This window comes from Salmo trutta, chromosome 15 (genome assembly GCF_901001165.1).
Source record: "Salmo trutta chromosome 15, fSalTru1.1, whole genome shotgun sequence".
Taxonomy (NCBI): domain Eukaryota; kingdom Metazoa; phylum Chordata; class Actinopteri; order Salmoniformes; family Salmonidae; genus Salmo; species Salmo trutta.
In genome coordinates this window covers 28,396,979-28,420,079 of record NC_042971.1, presented here as the reverse complement: position 1 = coordinate 28,420,079, position 23,101 = coordinate 28,396,979, and the positions used below count along the sequence as shown (strand labels likewise).

The 23,101-nt window shown below is 43.5% G+C and overlaps 2 protein-coding genes and 3 long non-coding RNA genes across 14 annotated transcripts in view; all 5 read left to right on the top strand.

Moving 5' to 3' along the window:
- The window catches only part of LOC115148740 (Meckel syndrome type 1 protein-like), a 29,449-nt gene extending 24,935 nt beyond the window's left edge, over positions 1 to 4,514 (top strand). The window contains exons 1-6 of one of the 2 annotated variants that reach the window (XR_003866742.1): positions 2,908 to 3,048; positions 3,126 to 3,200; positions 3,333 to 3,371; positions 3,483 to 3,557; positions 3,866 to 4,186; positions 4,413 to 4,514. Coding sequence is in view for 1 of the 2 variants with exons in the window: in XM_029690928.1 (XP_029546788.1) it covers positions 2,987 to 3,031 (45 nt within the window). In the remaining variant the exon portion in view is untranslated. Of the gene's footprint in view, positions 1 to 2,907; positions 3,049 to 3,125; positions 3,437 to 3,482; positions 3,558 to 3,865; positions 4,187 to 4,412 lie in introns of those variants that run through there. The other variant, XM_029690928.1, reaches the window with a different exon arrangement.
- Positions 1 to 23,101, top strand: part of mks1 (MKS transition zone complex subunit 1) — a 57,601-nt gene that overhangs the window by 25,817 nt on the left and 8,683 nt on the right. The window contains exons 1-7 of one of the 8 annotated variants that reach the window (XM_029690848.1): positions 6,644 to 6,958; positions 7,167 to 7,288; positions 7,422 to 7,477; positions 7,609 to 7,743; positions 8,176 to 8,273; positions 8,440 to 8,568; positions 8,697 to 8,743. In XM_029690848.1, the coding sequence (XP_029546708.1) occupies positions 6,882 to 6,958; positions 7,167 to 7,288; positions 7,422 to 7,477; positions 7,609 to 7,743; positions 8,176 to 8,273; positions 8,440 to 8,568; positions 8,697 to 8,743 (664 nt within the window). In that variant the 5' untranslated portion in view covers positions 6,644 to 6,881. Of the gene's footprint in view, positions 1 to 6,643; positions 6,959 to 7,166; positions 7,289 to 7,421; positions 7,478 to 7,594; positions 7,820 to 8,175; positions 8,274 to 8,439; positions 8,569 to 8,696; positions 8,744 to 23,101 lie in introns of those variants that run through there. The other 7 variants (XM_029690850.1, XM_029690846.1, XM_029690847.1 and 4 more) reach the window with 7 other exon arrangements.
- On the top strand, positions 4,530 to 5,051 carry LOC115148745 (uncharacterized). The gene is made up of 2 exons (XR_003866749.1): positions 4,530 to 4,700; positions 4,857 to 5,051. It is a non-coding gene; the product is annotated as an uncharacterized LOC115148745 (long non-coding RNA).
- On the top strand, positions 13,564 to 15,525 carry LOC115148744 (uncharacterized). Of its 2 annotated transcripts, XR_003866747.1 has the most exons (4): positions 13,564 to 13,921; positions 14,483 to 14,543; positions 14,777 to 14,895; positions 15,045 to 15,525. It is a non-coding gene; the product is annotated as an uncharacterized LOC115148744 (long non-coding RNA). The 2 variants fall into 2 exon arrangements; XR_003866748.1 differs by lacking the exon at positions 14,483 to 14,543 and having other exon boundaries at positions 13,570 to 13,921.
- LOC115148743 (uncharacterized) lies at positions 20,798 to 22,557 on the top strand. The gene is made up of 6 exons (XR_003866746.1): positions 20,798 to 20,856; positions 20,961 to 20,999; positions 21,111 to 21,185; positions 21,494 to 21,820; positions 22,002 to 22,289; positions 22,446 to 22,557. It is a non-coding gene; the product is annotated as an uncharacterized LOC115148743 (long non-coding RNA).

The following is a 23,101-nucleotide window of genomic DNA, read 5'->3' as shown; positions in this document are numbered from 1 at the left end:
CTATGTCCATGACCTTGACTGTGGCTGCAGCTGTGTTCATGTTCGTGACTTTACCCAAAGCTATGCTTGAGGACATATCCATGGTTGTGACCATAATAACCTGAGAACTGAACAGGGCTCCCCTGTGTATAGTAGGAGTGGGCCCAGCCTTCAAATGTCTTTGGTGTGGTATCAGTAGCCTGTAGGTTGGAGGAAACTGGAGCGTAGGCTTGGACTGGGTAGAAATGATTCTGCAACCAAAGAGAATGTGGAGAGATTACAGAGAGCTTATCTAACTAAACAGTAATTCTCTATCTAATCATGGGGACCACTAGGTGCCTATTGTACAGTATTCAATTACAGCTGAGGATCATCTATTGAAACTGCTCATTATACTGTAGTACATCATGTACTCTGGCTTGCACCCAGCAATCATGTTCATTTAATGACCTCTCGTCTTATAGGATAAATGATGCGTCTAGTGCTTTCTCAGTACTCAGGGTGGGTGGACCGTCTTCCTTCTCTATTGATGCAGGGTCATACAGGACATCAATGTTCAGGGGCACAACTTTCACTGGGGACAGGGAGACATGCCCCCCTCCCCCACATTCTGAAATTGCATTTTTGTCCCCCCCCAGATTTATCATTGAACGGTGATACAAAACGAGGCAAAAGTGTGCTTTAGGGCCATGAGGACGCGGTTGGGAAGTCTGTTTGGAGTATTTGTCCAACCGGATGAAAAAAGAAAAACACTTCTAAAACCAAAGTTGTCCCTCAGCAGCCTGAAAGGCATCTTCTTGTCCAGCACTGATGCCCTAGCATCAGACATGTCTAGAAGTGGGTGCCAGCCCTTTCCATGTTTCCCCAGAGCAAGATAAGGAGAATGTGTGACACAGTGATTTTCCTAACCAAACATCCCATTATGTACAGCATGATGACTCAACACAAATTTCAAGTATATCATTTATTTTTATTTAACCTTTATTTAACTAAGCAAGTCAGTTAAGAACAAATTCTTATTTACAATGACGGCCTACCCTGGCCAAACCCGGACAGCGCTGGGCCAATTGTGCACCGTCCGATGGGATTCCCAATCACAGCCGGATGTGATACAGCCTGGATTCGAACCAGGGACTGTAGACTGAGATGCAGTGCCTTAGACCACAGCGCCGCACATAAACATATTACAACTTAACTACACTACTAAGCACACTTAAAGCTGTAACATACTGCAGTGTATCATGGTTATTGTCAACCACAAGGTTGGAGTAAGGATGGAGATCCCCCCTGCGATGATGGGGATGCAGAGGAAGACAGTGTGTGGGACCAAAAGTGTTACGATGACCAGAAACAGCCAGGGCTAACATGGGTACACTGACCCCAAAAAGAAAGCCCTCAACCATAACCACTGTGGCCATACCCATAAGGGAGAGAGATACAGGAACTAACCCCTCCCCTTGATTTTTGGCAGATGCACCAAACAGTACCAGCCCCAGGAGGGTGTACAACACCCCTGTGCTGATAGAGAGCAGCTGAAACACGAGGAGGAACCAAACAGTGTCCACACTCTTCTCAATCCCACCAGAGGTGCACCAGAACCCCAATGCTGAAGAGTAGCTGGGTCACTGTCTTGTGGTGGAAGGAGTATGTGATGATCTTGTGTACCGCAAAGGAAGAGGAGAGCATTAAAACTGAAATTATCGGGTTGACAGACATCAGCGGCATTGATGTGTTGTGCTCTAGCTTGCTGCTGTAGCCTACTGGCACCATATGTTACGTCATTAACGTTAGCTACATGTTGTAGCAAGCTAGATAACGTTACAACAGTCCCATACAAAGTAGCTAGCTAGCTACCGAGCATATGATTCTTAAATCACTCAGTCCCTCCTTGCTAACGTACCATGCCCATTGGCAAAAACTGTAGTTCCAAGACTTTAGACATCCTCTGATAAACCGAAATATGTAGACAGTAAAAACAAATGATACTATAATGACAGCAACAATGCCACTTTTTAGCCTGAACTCAGTAGTAAAACTCTTGAACCTCTGAACCACATCTTTCTAAACTATTCGGGTGATCATGTTGATGCTCAGTGCATACTTGTCAAACTACTAGAGGATATTCAAGCACAATACAACATGTCAGTTACGACACTTTTCCTCCAATATTGCACAACACTTTAGCCAAGACTTGAGTAGCTAGCTTGCTAAACCAAAACAAATGTACTGGACTTCCGCATTTGGATGAATCACTTTCACAACCACAAAGTTACTGTTGCGGAGATCATGAAGTGCGCTAAGGCAGTGCTGCATTTAAAGACACTTCCACCTGCTGGCTTGTGCCTGAAATGTGATGACCAAAGAGTCCTCAACAGCTCATTTGAGTTAGATAGAAAGCTAGATAGATATATTTGATTTGACAGTTTAATAAAATAATAAAACCGTTTAATTAAATAAAACGTGTCAGGCCAGGGACAACACAATAAAGTAAACGGCTTCCATTGTGGTCCCTTAATGTTACTCAAAGTAAAACAATAATAAAAAAATATTTGTCAAGGAATGGTTTCTTCCTATTGATATCATGTTGGCCTATCTATGTAAAACGTCCAACCAACCATCGATACAACCATTACTCAGTCATTAGGATATAATAAGCACATCACGTTCGTTATTGAGCTACAACCAGTGAGAAGATGCGACCACCAGTCCGGCTCCAAACAAGCTTTTTTCTTGTGACGTATTATGCGCGGTCATAAAGCTGTGATATAAAATGACGTAACCATGCATTAATTCACTACATAAACTGTGTTCAGATTTGATTTAATCTACAATCGTTTTCTTCACTCAGGTTGTTGCAGGTAATCTTTGGCCTTTTGGGGCACCTCCTTCCAAACATATATATATATATATATAGGGAATAGGGCGCCATTTGGAATGCCATCTTTGTGTGTGTGTGTGAGTCAGGATGTGTTTTGTGTCAATCAATTGATGGAAATGTTTCCCTCAGAAAGAAAGATGGACCGTAATGATGAGAGAATCAAAAGAGCTTTAAGACGCCGCCCTTATGTGGTAAATATCAAATATTTGTTTGTTTTGTCCTGTTTTTGTTATATTATCACATTTTAAATTGAGTGTTGTGTTGACAGTTGAAACCAGTGAGGGTGAACACCCCTGATTCCGTGTTGTGGCCAACCGGCAAGGTGCACAGAAGGCCAAAGCCTGTAAGTCATATCCGACCTGAAACAATAACACATACACATTAGTTATGCATTCTGCATGTACAAACTGCAGTTATCAGAATGAAAGCAAATGCAGAAATCCCTATCTAACCACATTGAATGCTGTCTTGACAGTCTACTTCAGTGCAGACCCCTCAGATCCACAAAAGGCCTGTAAGTCACATTCAAATTCAACCACATAACAGTACTTATATTATTTATTGACACACAAATCAAGGCCAAAATGAGCAAAGCAGTGTTGAATGCATTCTTTACTGTTAACAGCCAATCATTGTGAGCTATGGGCAGGACCAAACATCTGGGGATGGATGGAGCATCAATCCAGAGCCTCTCAGCCAGGTCATCTCTGCTGTTCCCATAGAGACACAACAAATAGATCAATCTGTTGATTCATATGGCCATTTTGGGTGGCTTGGTTGAATTGACAATCATCCATTCGAGATGCTAAAGAATCCTATACTATGGAAGGTCTTTAGCCCCACCCCTAATGTTATGGGAGTTGCATTTATTGCATTTTCAGTTACCCATGTATTACTCACTACTTGTACAACCATGTTGGATAGCCTACATATTCTACATTACCTTGAGGGTCCATACCAGTGTATTCTATGGCTGCCATGAGTACATGCCTTTCTCTGTCTCCTCAGTCTGGAAGGGTGACTCGGCTGATGGAGAGAAAATATGATGTGATCTCATCCTCCAGTTCTGATGACTTTTCCATCTACTCCTTCACTGACTGTGAATCGGAGGTAAAAGAGTTGTACCCTACCGTCCATGTCTTTGTTGAGTGACATCACTGTGAGGAGGATGGTCTCTGACTAGTTGACTCTGATACACAGTGTGATGATGAGGATCATGAAAGGAGGACACCACCGCTGAAAGTTGAGGATGGAAAGGTGACCAAGCTTGACGTGAGGGTTATGGATGATGATCTGTCTCTCCACTCCTTCGATGAGTCAGACTTCCTGGTAAGTTCTGCATATTAAATTTGTTTATATATATATATATATATATATATATATATATATATATATATATATATACACACATGGGGGATTGGAAATGATGCAGACAATTACTTATTGAGTGTAGTCATGTATCTGCAATATGTATAGAGTAGTTATAAAGTATTTCTACAGATTGTGTTGAACATAGCACTTTCCTGATATGTTACTTTACTTTCTGGTCCTACAGAGCCCAGGGAAGGACTCAGGTCCTGTATCTGTCAAGAATGGTCTCTCTCCTCTTGTGACCTCAGCACACCGGACCCTGGCTGAAGCCCTACGGGCCCTGCCCTCTGCTGTCGGCTCTCCCTACCCAGTAAATGTCCCAAGGCCTCTGACTCCTCTCAGCCCTGTCATTATCGCTCCGCCCCGAACAGAGAACTTCCCATACCGCCACAGCCCTCGCCTGGCTCCCATCACCAACCTGAGCGAGTCCGGCAGGAAGCTGCTCCAGGAAATGGCTGGAGTGGCCCCACAGGTGAGAGGAAATACAAGAAGGGAATATTGGCCGTAAGTCCTTCTATAGTATAGCATAAGTCCTTCTATAGTATAGCATAGCTCTAGGTATCGTAGCTCAAGAGAAGAGAAAACCTATAAGCTTACATTACTTTATCTCCTTGTCCAAAATATTCAGGAAGGGAAGGTCAATAAGAAAAACAAGGGCAAGGCCAAAAAAGTAGTGAAGCAAGAGAAGGCCAGTAAGATGCAACAGATGGGAAATGTTGGAGGAAGTAAGGAGGAGGACAAGAAAGAGGAAAAGAAGAGTCTGGGGAAGAGGTGAGGAAATAGAGGAGGGAGAAGTGGAACATAACCAGGGAATACTAGACTAGAGAATTAGAGAAATAGAATGAGGTAGCAGAGAAAGAGCAGCTATCTGATGTGTAAGTGCAAACTTACGCAATAAGGCACGAGGAGGTGTGGTATATGGCCAATATATCATGGCTAAGGGCTGTTCTTATGCACAACGCAACACGGAGTACCTGGATACAGCCCTTAGCCGTGGTATATTGGCCATATACCACAAACCCCCGAGGTGCCTTATTGCTATTATTAGCTGGTTATCAACGTAATTAGAGCAGTAAAAATACATGTTTTTGTCACACCCGTGGTATATGGTCTCTTATAAACTGGGTGGTTCGAGCCCTGAATGGTGATTGGCTGACAGCCGTGGTGTATCAGACCTTATACCACAGGTATGACAAAGCATTTATTTTTACTGCTCTAATTACGTTGGTAACCAGTTCATAATAGCAAAAAGAAACCTTGGGGGTTTGTGGTATATGGCCATTATACCACGGCTAAGGGCTGTATCCAGGCACTCCGTGTCGTGTTGTGCCTAAGAACAGCCCTTAGGTGTGGTATATTGACCATATACCACACCCCCTCGTGCCTTATTGCTTAAATATACCACGGCTGTCAGCCAATCAGCATTCAGGGATCGAACCACCCAGTTTATAATACTATTTATTCTCCTGTGGTTTTTGATTGACAGGTTTCTTCAGTGGCTGCTGCCCAAACTGAGATGTTCAAAGAAATAATGGCCAACTATTACTTCTAACACACACACACACACACACACACACACACACACACACACACACACACATACACACAGATTTTGAGTATTGGTTATTCCTACAACACACACAAACGTAATTTCAGAGACAGGAATTATGATTAGCAAAATACATATATTGGTCTCATTCTTATATTTTGAGACATGCAGCAATATAAAAAAAAAACGTTATTGGTCTCCATCCAGCCTATGATAATGAGTTGGATTTACATGCTTAGGCTTGGAAATATATCCAGGAGAAGCAGGGTCAACACCTCTACTCATGTCATAAGTGCCATGACATCTTTAGTAACCACAGAGAGATAAGACCTCTGTCTCCACAGTCTCATCCAAAGAACAGCACCAACCTTAGGGCAGTGTCACTGGTATCCTTGGGCCAAAGTGAAGAGGTGAGGGCCCCTTACTGGTCTCCTTGCAATATCTGGTCTCCCACACAGAGATGGAAATCTATACCTGTTTAGACCCTGGAGGATATGGCTTCAGATGAAAGACAGCAGAGAGATGCAGAACGTAAAAGCTTCAAACACTGTGATATGCAAATTCAGGACCATTGTACACTGAAGTGGAGCATGCATCTGGTCTGAAGTATGTCAAAAGAGTGCAAATGAACTGGGACTGGAGGACTGCATCACATTTAAACTAAATTAGCATGTATCTGATTTAGCTACACTCATCTGTACTTGAATTGTGCTGTTTGAAACGTGTATTTCCAATAAAGCTTTTTAAATTGCAATTATTTGTGTCAGAAAGATTTTTGTCTTAATTAAATACCTCAGGGGTTCTTAAACATTTTACAGCAAGGGAATATTATTGTACTGATATTACCTTACCTGTTATCAGTGGGGGGTTTATTCTGCTGCTCTGGACTGGATCCCACGGTAGGTGGCGGTAGTGAACCAATAAATAGTTGGATTGCTCCCCAGAAACCCAACCAGGCAGGCAGACTGTTGTTACCATGCAACGAGCAGACGCTTGTGAAAAGTACTAGCTACAAAATTGTCTAAATTGCTTGCTGCGCGTTTGTGTGTATGTTGCTAATCTAGCTAGTTAGCTAGCCATCAATAAAGTTCCTAACGTTACAACATGGCAGACGGCTGCAGCACCGACACCGGAGAGGCTGCCTATCGTTCCCGAGATGCTGTTAAAAACCTTACAATTAAGTAAGTTGCAGTTGGCCTTTGTGTGGCTTTTATTCCTTGCATTGCCATAAAAGCAAGACACTGTCTTTAGCTAACGTTAGCTCTCAAAGCAGATGATGATAAACACCCAGTATATTGCTTGACCTGATCCCTGAGTTTGCCATGAAAACATGGCATTTAGCTAGCTAGAATCCTGCTTACCTTGTTTATATTTACAATGGTGTTACAGGATCCATATTCAGAGATTCACCTCCACAGCAGCCCTCTCCCAACACCTTCAGCAGCAGGTTTTGACTCAACAGGAGAGGGGAGGCATTGAGCTGGACACCCTCAACTCACAGGCTCAATCAGGTATTAACACTGTTTTGAAACAGAAAGATGTTAGATGTTTTGAAACAGAAAGATGTTAGATGCTTCTTAGTTGAGTAGATGTTATTTTCGTGGTGGCTAGATATGGACCAGAACATCTTGATTTTGTTTTCAGACGGAGATGATGAGGAGGAGTTGGTGGTAGGCTGGCAGGAGAAGCTGTTCAGTCAGGTAGGTCCTCTACCAGTGTCCTTATAACAAATAAGACTTTACTGTTTAGGATTGTTTAATTTTGCATAGTAAGTTTGTGTGTGTGTGTGTGTGTGTGTGTGTGTGTGTGATATGAATTGGTTTTGTTCCAGAGTGAGTCAGTATACCAGACTCCACTGGAGAGACAGTACCACACAGAGATCATGGCTCTGGAGCGGACCAGGGGCAGACGGAACCGCAGGATTTTCACCTACACCGATTCTGACTGCTACACCAATTGGGAAGGGGTGGGTTTCTACTGAATCTCCATTTCTGTAACGGTTCCATAACCACAGACGCTGGGAGACAGGAAGCAAGTACAGGGTGAGGATTTATTAATAAATAGACATGAAACTAAAGAAGAACAGAGTCTGGACAAGAGAAACAAAACGACATCAATGTAGACAAGGGAATGAAACTGAGGAAGTGACAGATATAGGGGAGGCAATCAATGACGTGATCCAGGTGAGTCCGATGAAGCGCTGGTGCGCGTAACGATGTTGACAGGTGTGCGTAATGATGAGCAGCCTGGCGACCTCGTGCTCCAGAGAGGGGGTGCTCCAGAGAGGGGGAGCGGGAGCAGACGTGACAATTTCATTATTCAAAACAAAGAATTTACCTTGTTTCTGTCCCAAAGAAACGTTAGTGTTTTAAAGTTGTTTTTGATATACTCATTACAGGATTCCCAGAGTATGGTGAGGCAGGTCAAGTCCAACCCTACCTTCCTGGCACATAGGATGGCCAATGTCAGACACAGACGACAGGACAGACAGCCAGTGTAGGTCCCTGTTACTCACCAAAGTGAATTATTATTAAAGTGAATGTAATTGAAGCAACATTGATGTGTGATGTGCTGCTTTGAAGACAAACAGTGTACCGGTATGTTCATATTACACCATACCCTTTTATGCAAAACGTGTTTGTGGTATTCTGTTGGTCTGCAGTGACAGCACCTTCCCCAAGTCCAGGCTGATTTCCTGGGAGCCCTCGGAGGACTTTGTGAAGACCAGCCACGTGGTCAACACACCTGTACAGACCATGCACATCATGGGGGACCTGGGACCACCGGGCAAGTGAGTAGCACAAGGGGAAAAACCACTATGTAGCCTATGCACTTATTACGCTGCTTTGTATGTAATAAGTTTGAAGTAGATTCCAATTCAGGAATTGAAAAGTGGCATTGTATTCTTGTATTCCTCAGACTTGGCCAAAAGGAGAAGGAATGCTTGTTGTGCACGATAAGAGCAGATGGATATGGAGTGATTACCATCAAACCAGACTTCAACAAAGTTGTTTCATTAGCAAAGGTAATGTTAAATCTGATTTTATTTGTCACAGAATACAACAAGTGTAGACCTTATATTGAAATGCTTATTTCCGAGCCCTTATCCAACAATGCAGTTTAAGAAAAATAAGTGTTAAGTAAACAATTTGTATTTTGGACCTTGACTTGGCGCTCCGGTACCGCTTGCCGTGCGGTCGCAGAGAGAACATTCTATGACTAGGGTGGCTTGAGTCTTTGACAATTTTTAGGGCCTTATTCTGACAACGCCTGGTATAGAGGTCCTGGATGGCAGGAGGCTTGGCCCCGGTGTTGTACTGGGACATACTCACTACCCTCTGTAGTGCCTTGCAGTCAAAGTCTGAGCAGATGCCATACCAGGCAGTGATTTAACCAGTCAGGGTGCTCTCGATGGTGCAGCTGTAGAATTTTTTTGAGGATCTGAGAATCCATGAGAAATCTTTTCAATCTCTTGTGGGGGAATAGGCTTTGTCTTGCCCCTTTCACGACTGTCTTGGTGTGTTTTGACCATGATACTTTGGTGATGTGGACACCAAGGAACTTGAAGCTCTGAACCTGCTCCACTACAGCCCCGTCGATAAGAATGGGTGCGTGCTCAGTCCTCCTTGTCCTGTAGTCCACAATCATCTCCTTTGTCTTGATCACATTGAGGAAGAGGTTGTTGTCCTTGCACCACATTGTCAGGACTCTGACCTCCTCCTTATAGGCTTTCTCGTTTTTGTCGGTGAATCAGGCCTACCACTGTTGTCATCGGCAAACTTAATGATGGTGTTGGAGTCGTGCCTGGCCGTGCAGTCATGAGTGAACAGGGAGTACAGGAGAAGACTGAGCATGCATCCTAGAAGTGCCCCCTTGTTGAGGATCAGTGTGGCGGATATGTTGTTTCCTACCCTTACCACCTGGGGGCGGCCCGTCAGGAAGTCCAGGATCCAGTTGCAGAGGGCGGTGTTTAGTCCCAGGGTCCTTAGCTTAGTGATGAGCTTTGAGGGCACTGTGGTGTTAAATGCTGAGATGTAGTCAATGAATAGCATTCTCACATAGGTGCTCCTTTTGTCCATGTGTGAAAGGGCAGTGTGGAGTGCAATAGAGATTGCATCATCTGTTGGGGCGGTATGCAACTTGGAGTGGGTCTAGGGTTTCTGGGATAATGGTGGTGATGTGAGCCATGGCCAGCCTTTCAAAGCACTTCATGGCTACAGATGTGAGTGCTACGGGTCGGTTGTCATTTAGGCAGGTTACTTTAGTGTTCTTAGGCACAGGGACTATGGTGGTCTGCTTGAAACATGTTGGTATTACAGACTCTGACAAGGAGAGGTTGAAAATGTCAGTGAAGACACTTGCCAGTTGGTCAGAGCATGCTCGGAGTACACGGCCTGGTAATCTATCTGGCTCTGCGGCCTTATGAATGTTGACCTGTTTAAAGGTCTTACATCGGCTGCGGAGAGCATGATCACACAGTCGTCCGGAACAGCTGATGCTCTCATGCATGTTTCAGTGTTACTTGCCTAGAAGCGAGCGTAGAAGTTATTTAGCTCGTCTGGTAGGCTCGTGTCACTGGGCTGCTCTCGGCTGTGCTTCCCTTTGTAGTCTGTAATAGTTGGCAAGCCCTGCCACATCCGATGAGCGTCGGAGCCGGTGTAGTACGATTCGATCTTAGTCCTGTATTGACACTTTGCCTGTTTGATGGTTCGTCGGAGAGCATAGCGGGATTTCTTATAAGCTTCCGGGTTAGTCCCGCTCCTTGAAGCGGAAGCTCTACCCTTTAGATCTGTGCGGATGTTGCCTGTAATCCATGGCTTCTGGTATGGGTATGTGCGAGCAAAACAGTCCTGTAGTTTAGCATCTGCTTCATCTGACCACTTTTGCTTCCTGCTTAAAACATTTTTGTAAGCAGGAATGAGGAGGATAGAATTATGGTCAGATTGGCCAAATGGAGGGCGAGGGAGAGTTTTGTACGCATCTCTGTGTGTGGAGTATAGGTCGTCTAGAGTTAGTTTTTTTCCCTCCCTCTGGTTGCACATTTAACATGCTGGTTGAAATTAGGTCAAACTGATTTAAGTTTCCCTCCATTAATGTCCCCGGCCACTAGGAGCGCCGCCGCTGGATGAGCGTTTTCCTGTTTGCTTATGGCGGTATACAGCTCATTGAGTGCGGTCTTAGTGCCAGCATCGGTCTGTGGTGGTGGCTATGAAAAATATAGATGAAAACTTTCTAGGTAGATAGTGTGGTCTGCAGCTTATCATGAGATACTCTAGCTCAGGCGAGCAAAACCTTGAGACTTTCTTAGATATCGTGCACCAGCTGTTATTTACAATATACATAGACCCCCTACCCCTTGTCTTACCAGAGGCTGCTGTTCTATCCTCCCGATAGTGTATAACCCGCCAGCTGTATGTTATTAATGACGTCGTTCAGCCACGACTCTGTGAAACATAAGATATTACAGTTTTTAAGGTCCCGTTGGTAGGATATACGTGCTTTTAGTTCGTCCCATTTATTTTCCACCTATTGTACGTTGGCTAACAGTACGGATGGCAAAGGCAGATTAGCCACTCTTTGCCTGATCCTCACATGGCACCCCGATCTCCTTCTGCGAATCTGTCTTTTTTTCCTACGAATGACAGGGATGAGGGCCTGTTCAGGTGTCTGGAGTAAATCCCTCTCGTCTGACTCATTAAAGAAAAATTATTCATCCAATTCAAGGTGGGTAATCGCTGTTCTGATGTCCAGAAGCTCTTTTCGGTCATAAGAGACGGTAGCAGCAACATTATGTACAAAATAAGTTTCAAACAATGTGAAAAAAACAAACAAAATAGCACGGTTGGTTAAGAGCCAATAAAACGGCAGCCATCCTCTCCGGCGCCAGTACAATTTATTAGTCCAAATTACGGGGAACAAAGGGAATTTGTTTTTCTGAAGGGTTTGGTCACAGATCTGCCAGTTCAGATCAAATCCCACGTTTTGTTGCCTGACTCAGGACTCAAACCAGTGACCATTAAGTTACTGGACTAATTCTCTATCTTCCACCTTCTAACACTTTTTTTTATTTCACCTTTATTTAACCAAGTAGGCTAGTTGAGAACAAGTTCTCATTTACAACTGTGACCTGGCATGGGCTTCCTAGGCAAAGTTCCCTTTACACTATCCCATGTGCGTGTCTCATGATCTGGTAATGAGGTAGTCCTGCTTGCAAGTTTAAAATCAGTGTCACCCTCAGCTCAAGAGGGCATTACATCTTGGTTTAATGGTCAAGACACTGGTTTTTCCCATGGGAGGCCCGGGTACAGATCCTGCCCATGAAATGTGCACACCTCTCCCAAAGGACAATTCCACTGCTTCCACCAATGTTGTGTTTTTTTTGCAAACAGCAATGGCGTAATGCCCCTTCTGTCTCAAAACCGGGTCTCCTTGCCCGTAGGCAAACAAATATATTTTAGTGAATTCATGCGGTCGCCCCAAACAGGTTTTGAACATGGGTCCATCAACTGTCAAGCCAACACCTTAAGTGCTACGCCAAGATGTCCAAACCTCAAGATGAGTTTGATCAGTGTTGGATTAAGGTTGCTACATTACCTCCTTCCTTTGGGAGAGCATGCCCCCACACTTCTTTATAGCAAGTCTCTCACGTGTACACACATCTTAGATGGCTTCACAGTCACTATCCCACTTCTGATACCTATGTAACAAATTTGGGGGTAGCTCCAACTGGGACTCGAACCCCGGTCCAGCGACTAGCAAGCCAACACCTTATCCATTACACCAAGAGATCAGAAGGTGGTAAGTGTTGGGTTAAGCTTGCTACAATATATACTTATATAGGGCAATGTGTGATCTGGGTGAGGCAGCATTGCCACTAGAGCTCCCGACACAGCCTAACACAATCTTTACCTTCTTAACCTTAACTAACCTAAAGTCAAATAGATTTAGACAAACCACCATGTGAGCAGCAAGTGTAGGGTTAATGGAGTGAAGTGGGTGATGGGTAGGACCACCAGTATGAACTATATGTCTATGAATGCATTACAAACACAGATGGATGCTCTTTATCAACACCATCTTTCTGTGAAACTAGATATCGGCAATCAATCAACAAGACTAATGAAATGGAGCAAATGAAGACATTAGAACTGCTAAAGGTAATATATTATATTCTGAAACCAATTTCTTACTGGTAGATTTTGTACGTGTCCTGTCATTCCTGAGAGCGACGCTCTCTCTCCTCCCCCCTTCTCTCTTTTATGTGCTGGGGCTAAGTTTCCCCTAGATACAGATCTAGGATCAGCTTCCCCTCCCCAAACCTAACAAGGATCATTAGCTGGGGGGAATTCAAACCTGATCCAAAGCCAGGGTCCATTTGGGGATCTTGTCCCATCCCCCAGAACTCTACATGTGGATGCGACCTTCTCCAGCTCACCATGCTCACAAAGAAAACAGCAGTGTATTTCAGCTGTAAGTATTTTGAAATGACTGGCGATATTATTTTAAATGAATTTACCTAGCTTTGTTATTATTCAACAATAACTAGGCCAATGTAGCTGTAGCGACGTACATTTCGTCGATGCATGGAAAAGTATTAGCTATGTTGAAGCATTGTGTTAGCTAGCTAGCAGCTAGCTAGCGAGCCATTTTTCCTGGCTATACTGATAGGTTAATTAGCCAGCTAGCTGCTAAATGTTGCTGGAGTAGACATTAATACATTTCGGAATGGATTATTATTGCATTGCTTATCTTTGGTATGATGTCTTAGATGTTCTCATATGAAATAATTTAGTGTTGTGCATAATGTTAAAAAACTCCATAGGAATAATGTTAAACTAGCTACTGGTAGCTAGCTACATTCTGATGCAAATGTGGTTCTAGCTCGGTAGCTTTGCTGTGGCAGGCCGAGTTATTTGCACTAGTCACAATGTGAGACATTTTGTTTAGCAGTGATTTTATTTTGAAATGGCAGCTAGGGATAGGCATTTGAAATATTGCACTATTCAAATATGGATATCCGGATGGTCCAAATACATATTTTAATTTTTTTGTGAAAACATGTTTTGTTTGCCTCAGGACTGGCAGAGACAGTGCGGTGCTAGAAGGGAAGGCTTGATTGGGAGAGACAGTTGTTGCTGCCATAGGTAATCTGTCATACTATACATTATTAATGACATGTCTATTTTAAAATGGTTCTCGTCAGAACACGGATAAAAGCAGGAATCTCTCGTGCCAAGGTATGTAGCCAACCGTCAACCACCCCCTCATTTCCTGCATTTTGAAGTGGCAATCGGCAGTTGCAAAATCCATTTTTGGACCTGCAATTTAATGATATTGATTCTTGAAGAATATAACTTATAAATGCCTCATGAGCTTAGTTCAACTGTTGTACCCCATCAGATCTCAACATATAAGCTTGTTTTACTCCAATGTGGGTAAACAAAGTAAATGTAAACAAACACTATATAGCATCAAAACATGGATCAATCCACTAATGGGAGGGAAATGTAGCCTCAAAACTAGCTGTTATTGGCAGAGAGATTTCAGACTCTTTGTTATTGGTCTATTAACTTAGACCACCTGGTGATGTCACCAAGCAAGCCAAAACTCCACCAATGCAAAACCTGCTGATTTAGAATGTCTTATGTAGATTGAAAATACAATCAGCAACTATCAGGAAGTTACACTGATAATTTTTTTAATAGTTTCATCAGCTGTTGTACAAATATGATACAAAACACCAGCTGAGTGACACCGGCTGCATCAGTGAGTATGAACCTGACAGCTAAAACTCGAGTGACAGCTGTTCAGAACTGACTTAGCCTGGTAAATTTGTGACGGTAGACACCGGCTGATTTCGTAAAGCAAGGGAACAGCCGCAGTCCACCGTCAAACTTACCAGGCTGAGTGATTACTGAACAAAAATGTAATGTCGTTGCTTGCTAATATGTGGATTTGTTGTTACTCTTATGTATGTTCCATCTTTTTGTGTTTTTCAGGAAAGCCTGGGAAAGAACTGAAAAAACCCACTAAAGAGTCAAGACAGACACCAGAAAGAGGCCCAAGAAGACTTGGAAGCAGGATCAGAGGACAGCGAGGGATGTTCAGAACTCACTCGGTAAGTTGGTGAGGGTACACTTTGAGACTGCTTACCTGACACGGAGGAAGTCTTTTCTTTTTATCTCCTCTCCCTTACCTTCCCTATGCCCCTCTCCCCTATTGTGTTGGACCATCATGTGTTTTAATCTTTTCTTTGTTTGCGATTAGGTTTGGAGAATGACTTCTCAACCCAAGAGGCCCAAGAGCAGCTGTGAGAAAGCATCAGTTTGGAAGCATTTGGGAAAATTTAAAGTGCTGAAGAAGGTTCCCGGCAAAGAGGATTGCCTGTTATGGGTCAGAGCCAGCTCTCAAAAACAGAACATGGAAAGACATAAAAACCTGGTGCACAACACAATGCAAACAGAAAAGGCTCTCCGCAGCCAGTAAAAGGCTAGCATGCCACGAAGCTGAAGTTCACACAGGTGAATGGGAGAGTTGTAAAAGACATAGCTCCAAAATGCAGGTCCTAGTTGAGCTCGTGAGCTTGTTCTGCTCTTTTTTGCATTTTTTTGTTTTGTGGTGCAAAACTTAGTGTGTCGAGCATAACACGTCAACCCCGTTACCAATAGATAAAAAGGCTAGACATTTTTTAGCAATTGCATTTGTCGTCTGATACTTCCAATTAAAAAAGCTTCCATTCCCCTTGTCACAAGGGATTTATGCATGATTTAATATGAAACCCAGCCTCCCAAGTAGCGCAGTGGCAAGGTTGCTGGCTCTGCAGCTATAGATCCTGGTTCGAGTACAGGTTCTGACACAGCCGGCTGCAACCCGGAGACCCATGGGTTGGCGCACATTTGTCTAAGCATCGTCCTGGTTAGGGGAGGGTTTGTCCGGCAGGGATGTCCTTGTCCCATTGCGCTCTAGCAACTCCTGTTGCAGGGAACATTGAGAGACAGAATAACAACAAAAAAATCCTGAAAAACACATGTTAAAAATGTTATGCGTTGATTTGCATTTTAATGAGGGAAATAAGTATTTGACCCCTCTGCAAAACATGACTTAGTACTTGGTGGCAAAACCCTTGTTGGCAATCACAGAGGTCAGACGTTTCTTCTAGTTGGCCGCCAGGTTTGCACACATCTCAGGAGGGATTTTGTCCCACTCCTCTTTGCAGATCTTCTCCAAGTCACGAAGGTTTCGAGGCTGACGTTTGGCAAGTCGGACCTTCAGCTCCCTCCACAGATTTTCTATGGGATTAAGGTCTGGAGACTGGCTAGGCCACTCCAGAACCGTGCTTCTTCTTGAGCCACTCCTTTGTTGCCTTGGCCGTGTGTTTTGGGTCATTGTCATGCTGGAATACCCATCCACGACCCATTTTCAATGCCCTGGCTGAGGGAAGGAGGTTCTCACCCAAGATTTGACAGTACATGGCCCCGTCCATCGTCCCTTTGATGCGGTGAAGTTGTCCTGTCCCCTTAGCAGAAAAACACCCCCAAAGCATAATGTTTCCACCTCCATGTTTGACGGTGGGGATGGTGTTCTTGGTGTCATAGGCAGCATTCCTCCTCTTCCAAACACGGCGAGTTGAGTTGATGCCAAAGAGCTCCATTTTGGTCTCATCTGACCACAACACTTTCACCCAGTTGTCCTCTGAATCATTCAGATGTTCATTGGCAAACTTGACGGGCATGTATATGTGCTTTCTTGAGCAGGGGGACCTTGAGGGCGCTGCAGGATTTCAGTCCTTCACGGCGTAGTGTGTTACCAATTGTTTTCTTGGTGACTATTGTCCCAGCTGCCTTGAGATTATTGACAAGATCCTCCCGTGTAGTTCTGGGCTGATTCCTCACCGTTCTCATGATCATTGCAACTCCGAGGTGAGATCTTGCATGGAGCCCCAGGCCGAGGGAGATTGACAGTTTTTTTGTGTTTCTTCCATTTGCGAATAATCGCACCAACTCTTGTCACCTTCTCACCAAGCTGCTTGGCGATAGTCTTGTAGCCCATTCCAGCCTTGTGTAGGTCTACAATCTTTTCCCTGACATCCTTGGAGAGCTCTTTGGTCTTGGCCATGGTGGAGAGTTTGGAATCTGATTGATTGATTGATTCTGTGGACAGTTGTCTTTTATACAGGTAACAAACTGAGATTACGAGCACTCCCTTTAAGAGTGTGCTCCTAATCTCAGCTCGTTACCTGTATAAAAGACACCTGGGAGCCAGAAATCTTTCTGATTGAGAGGTGGTCAAATACTTATTTCCCTCATTAAAATGCAAATCAATTTATAACATTTTTGACATGCATTTTTCTGGATTTGTTTGTTGTTATTCTGTCTCTTACTGTTCAAATAAACCTACCATTAAAATTATAGACTGATCATTTTTGTCAGTGGGCAAACGTACAAAATCAGCAGGGGATCAAATACTTTTTTCCCTCACTAATATATATATATATATAATTTGAAACCCTGTTATACTTTATTTGGCACTTAATATGCACTTATTGTAGTCATTTTTTTTAATTTAATGTCATTCAATGAGTTTTCTATGTCATCAATCTGTCAATGAAGACACAGGTGCCCCTGGGTGAACCATCACAGATCTTGGCAGTGAATCGGGCATGTTTGCTGTGAAACTCTGGGGGGCACTGACAGACACAGACTGGAGAGAATGTTGATAATGTAGATGTAGATGTTGAGCCACTGGGCCCCAGTGACTGCTGGATTGAGAGGCAGATGTCTGCCAATGACTGTGTCCATGATTATGTCCTTGACTATGGCTGCAGCTGTGTTCATGTTCGTGACTTTACCCAAAGCTATGCTTGAGGGCATATCCATGGTTGTGAACATAATAACCTGAGAACTAAACAGGGCTCCCCTGTGTATAGTAGGAGTGGGCCCAGCCTTCAAATGTCTTTGGTGTGGTCTCGGTAGCCTGTAGGTTGGAGGAAACTGGAGCGTAGGCTTGGACTGGGTAGGAATGATTCTGCAACCAATGAGAATGTGGAGAGATTACAGAGAGCTTATCTAACTAAACAGTGATTCTCTATCTAATCATGAGGACCACTAGCTGCCTATTGTACAGTATTCAATTACAGCTGAGGATCATCTATTGAAACTGCTCCTCATTATACTGTAGTACATCATGTACTCTGGCTTGCACCCAGCAATCATGTTAATTTAATGACCTCTCGTCTTATAGGATAAATGATGCGTCTAGTGCTTTCTCAGTACTCAGGGTGGGTGGACCGTCTTCCTTCTCTATTGATGCAAGGTCATACAGGACATCAATGTTCAGGGGCACAACTTTCACTGGGGACAGGGAGACATGCCCCCCTCCCCCACATTCTGAAATTGCATTTTTGTCCCCCCCCCAGATTTAGCACTGAAAGGTGATACAAAACGAGGCAAAAGTGTGCTTTAGGGCCAAGAGGACACGATTGGGTAGGCTGTTTGGAGTATTTGTCCAACCGGATGAAAAAAGAAAAACACTTCTAAAACCAAAGTTGTCCCTCAGCAGCCTGAAAGGCATCTTCTTGTCCAACACTGATGCCCTAGCATCAGACATGTCTAGAAGTGGGTGCCAGCCCTTTCCATGTTTCCCCAGAGCAAGATAAGGAGAATGTGTGACACAGTGATGGTAGATTTTCCTAACCAAACATCCCGTTATGTACAACATGATGACTCAACACAAATTTCAAGTATATCATTTATTTTTATTGAACCTTTATTTAACTAGGCAAGTCAGTTAAGAACAAATTCTTATTTACAATGACGGCCTACCCTGGCCAAACCCGGACAGCGCTGGGCCGATTGTGCACCGTCCTATGGGATTCCCAATCATGGCCGGATGTGATTCAGCCTGGATTCGAACCAGGACCTGTAGACAAAGATGCAGTGCCTTAGACCACAGCGCCGCACATAAACATATTAAAGCTTAACTACACAACTAAGCACACTTAAAGCTGTGACATACTGCAGTGTATCATGGTTATTTTCAACCACAATAAGGTTGGAGTAAGGATAGAGATCCCCCTGCGATGATGGGGTTGCAGAGGAAGACAGTGTGTGGGACCAAAAGTGTTACGATGACCAGAAACAGCCAGGGCTAACATGGGTACACTGACCCCAAAAAGAAAGCCCTCAACCATAACCACTGTGGCCATACACATAAGGGAGAGATACAGGAACTAACCCCTCCACTTGATTCTGGGCAGATGCACCAAACAGTACCAGCCCCAGGAGGGTGTACAACACCCCTGTGCTGATAGAGAGCAGCTGAAACATGAGGAGGAACCAAATAGTGTCCACACTCTTCTCAATCCCACCAGAGGAGCACCAGAACCCCAATGCTGAAGAGTAGCTGGGTCACTGTCTTGTGGTGGAAGGAGTATGTGATGAGCTTGTGTACCGCAAAGGAAGAGGAGAGCATTAAAACTGAAATTATCGGGTTGACAGACATCAGCGGCATTGATGTGTTGTGCTCTAGCTTGCTGCTGTAGCCTACTGGCACCATATGTTACGTCATTAACGTCAGCTACAAGTTGTAGCAAGCTAGATAACGTTACAACAGTCCCATACAAAGTAGCTAGCTAGCTACCGAGCATATGATTCTTAAATCAATCAGTCCCTCCTTGCTAACGTACCATGCCCATTGGCAAAAACTGTAGTTCCAAGAGTTTAGACATCCTCTGATAAACCGAAATATGCAGACAGTAAACAAAACAAATGATACTATAATGACAGCAACAATGCCACTTTTTAGCCTGAACTCAGGAGTAAAACTCTTGAACCTCTGAACCACATCTTTCTAAACTATTCGGGTGATCATGTTGATGCTCAGTGCATACTTGTCAAACTACTAGAGGATATTCAAGCACAATACAACATGTCAGTTACGACACTTTTCCTCCAATATTGCACAACACTTTAGCCAAGACTTGAGTAGCTAGCTTGCTAAACCAAAACAAATGTACTGGACTTCCGCATTTGGATGAATCACTTTCACAACCACAAAGTTACTGTTGCGCAGATCATGAAGTGCGCTAAGGCAGTGCTGCATTTAAAGACACTTCCACCTGCTGGCTTGTGCCTGAAATGTGATGACCAAAGAGTCCTCAACAGCTCATTTGAGTTAGATAGAAAGCTAGATAGATATATTTGATTTGACAGTTTAATAAAATAATAAAACCGTTTAATTAAATAAAACGTGTCAGGCCAGGGACAACACAATAAAGTAAACGGCTTCCATTGTGGTCCCTTAATGTTACTCAAAGTAAAATAATAAAAAAATATTTGGCAAGGAATGGTTTCTTCCTGTTTACATTTACATTTACAATTAAGTCATTTAGCAGACGCTCTTATCCAGAGCGACTTACAAATTCCTGTTGATATCATGTTGGCCTATCTATGTAAAACGTCCAACCAACCATCGATACAACCATTACTCAGTCATTAGGATATAATAAGCACATCACGTTCGTTATTGAGCTACAACCAGTGAGAAGATGCGACCACCAGTCCGGCTCCAAACAAGCTTTTTTCTTGTGACGTATTATGCGCGGTCATAAAGCTGTGATATAAAATGACGTAGCCATGCATTAATTCACTACATAAACTGTGTTCAGATTTGATTTAATCTACAATCGTTTTCTTCACTCAGGTTGTTGCAGGTAATCTTTGGCCTTTTGGGGCACCTCCTTCCCAACATATATATATATATATATATATAGGGAATAGGGCGCCATTTGGAATGCCATCTTTGTGTGTCTGTGTGTGAGTCAGGATGTGTTTTGTGTCAATCAATTGATGGAAATGTTTCCCTCAGAAAGAAAGATGGACCGTAATGATGAGAGAATCAAAAGAGCTTTAAGACGCCGCCCTTATGTGGTAAATATCAAATATTTGTTTGTTTTGTCCTGTTTTTGTTATATTATCACATTTTAAATTGAGTGTTGTGTTGACAGTTGAAACCAGTGAGGATGAACACCCCTGATTCCGTGTTGTGGCCAACCGGCAAGGTGCACAGAAGGCCAAAGCCTGTAAGTCATATCCGTTATGCATTCTGTATGTACAAACTGCAGTTATCAGAATGAAAGCAAATGCAGAAATCCCTATCTAACCACATTGAATGCTGTCTTGACAGTCTACTTCAGTGCAGACCCCTCAGATCCACAAAAGGCCTGTAAGTCACATTCAAATTCAACCACATAACAGTACTTATATTATTTATTGATACACAATTCAAGGCCAAAATGAGCAAAGCAGTGTTGAATTCATTCTTTACTGTTAACAGCCAATCATTGTGAGCTATGGGCAGGACCAAACATCTGGGGATGGATGGAGCATCAATCCAGAGCCTCTCAGCCAGGTCATCTCTGCTGTTCCCATAGAGACACAACAAATAGATCAATCTGTTGATTCATATGGCCATTTTGGGTGGCTTGGTTGAATTGACAATCATCCATTCGAGATGCTAAATAATCCTATACTATGGAAGGTCTTTAGACCCACCCCTAATGTTATGGGAGTTGCATTTATTGCATTTTCAGTTACCCATGTATTACTCACTACTTGTACAACCATGTTGGATTGCCTACATATTCTACATTTCCTTGAGGGTCAATGCCAGTGTATTCTATGGCTGCCATGAGTACATGCCTTTCTCTGTCTCCTCAGTCTGGAAGGGTGACTCGGCTGATGGAGAGAAAATATGATGTGATCTCATCCTCCAGTTCTGATGACTTTTCCATCTACTCCTACACTGACTGTGAATCGGAGGTAAAAGAGTTGTACCCTACCGTCCATGTCTTTGTTGAGTGACATCACTGTGAGGAGGATGGTCTCTGACTAGTTGACTCTGATACACAGTGTGATGATGAGGATCATGAAAGGAGGACACCACCGCTGAAAGTTGAGGATGGAAAGGTGACCAAGCTTGACGTGAGGGTTATGGACGAGGATGATGATCTGTCTCTCCACTCCTTCGATGAGTCAGACTTCCTGGTAAGTTCTGCATATAAAAAAAATGTATATATATACATGGGGATTGGAAATGATGCAGACAATTACTTATTGAGTGTAGTCATGTATCTGCAATGTGTATAGAGTAGTTATAAAGTATTTCTACAGATTGTGTTGAACATAGCACTTTCCTGATATGTTACTTTACTTTCTGGTCCTACAGAGCCCAGGGAAGGTCTCAGGTCCTGTATCTGTCAAGAATGGTCTCTCTCCTCTTGTGACCTCAGCACACCGGACCCTGGCTGAAGCCCTACGGGCCCTGCCCTCTGCTGTAGGCTCTCCCTACCCAGTAAATGTCCCAAGGCCTCTGACTCCTCTCAGCCCTGTCATTATCGCTCCGCCCCGAACAGAGAACTTCCCATACCGCCACAGCCCTCGCCTGGCTCCCATAACCAACCTGAGCGAGACTGGCAGGAAGCTGCTCCAGGAAATGGCTGGAGTGGCCCCACAGGTGAGAGGAAATACAAGAAGGGAATATTGGTCATAAGTCCTTCTATAGTATAGCATAAGTCCTTCTACAGTATAGCATAGCTCTAGATATAGTAGCTCAAGAGAAGAGAAAACCCATAAGCTTACATTACTTTATCTCCTTGTCCAAAATATTCAGGAAGGGAAGGTCAATAAGAAAAACAAGGGCAAGGCCAAAAAAGTAGTGAAGCAAGAGAAGGCCAGTAAGATGCAACAGATGGGAAATGTTGGAGAAAGTAAGGAGGAGGAAAGAAAGAGGAAAAGAAGAGTTTGAGGAAGAGGTGAGGAAATAGAGGAGGGAGAAGTGGTATATCAGACCGTATACCACAGGTATGACAAAGCATTTAATTTTACTGCACTAATTACATTGGTAACCAGTTCATAATAGCAAAAAGAAACCTTGGGGGTTTGTGGTATATGGCCATTATACCACGGCTAAGGGCTGTATCCAGGCACTCCATGTCGTGTTGTGCTTAAGAACAGCCCTTAGGTGTGGTATATTGACCATATACCACACCCCCTCGTGCCTTATTGCTTAAATATACCACGGCTGTCAGCCAATCAGCATTCAGGGATCGAACCACCCAGTTTATAATACTATTTATTCTCCTGTGGTTTTTGATTGACAGGTTTCTTCAGTGGCTGCTGCCCAAACTGAGATGTTCAAAGAAATAATGGCCAACTATTACTTCTACCACACACACACACACACACACACACACACACACACACACACACACACACACACACACACACATACACACACACACACACACAGATTTTGAGTATTGGTTA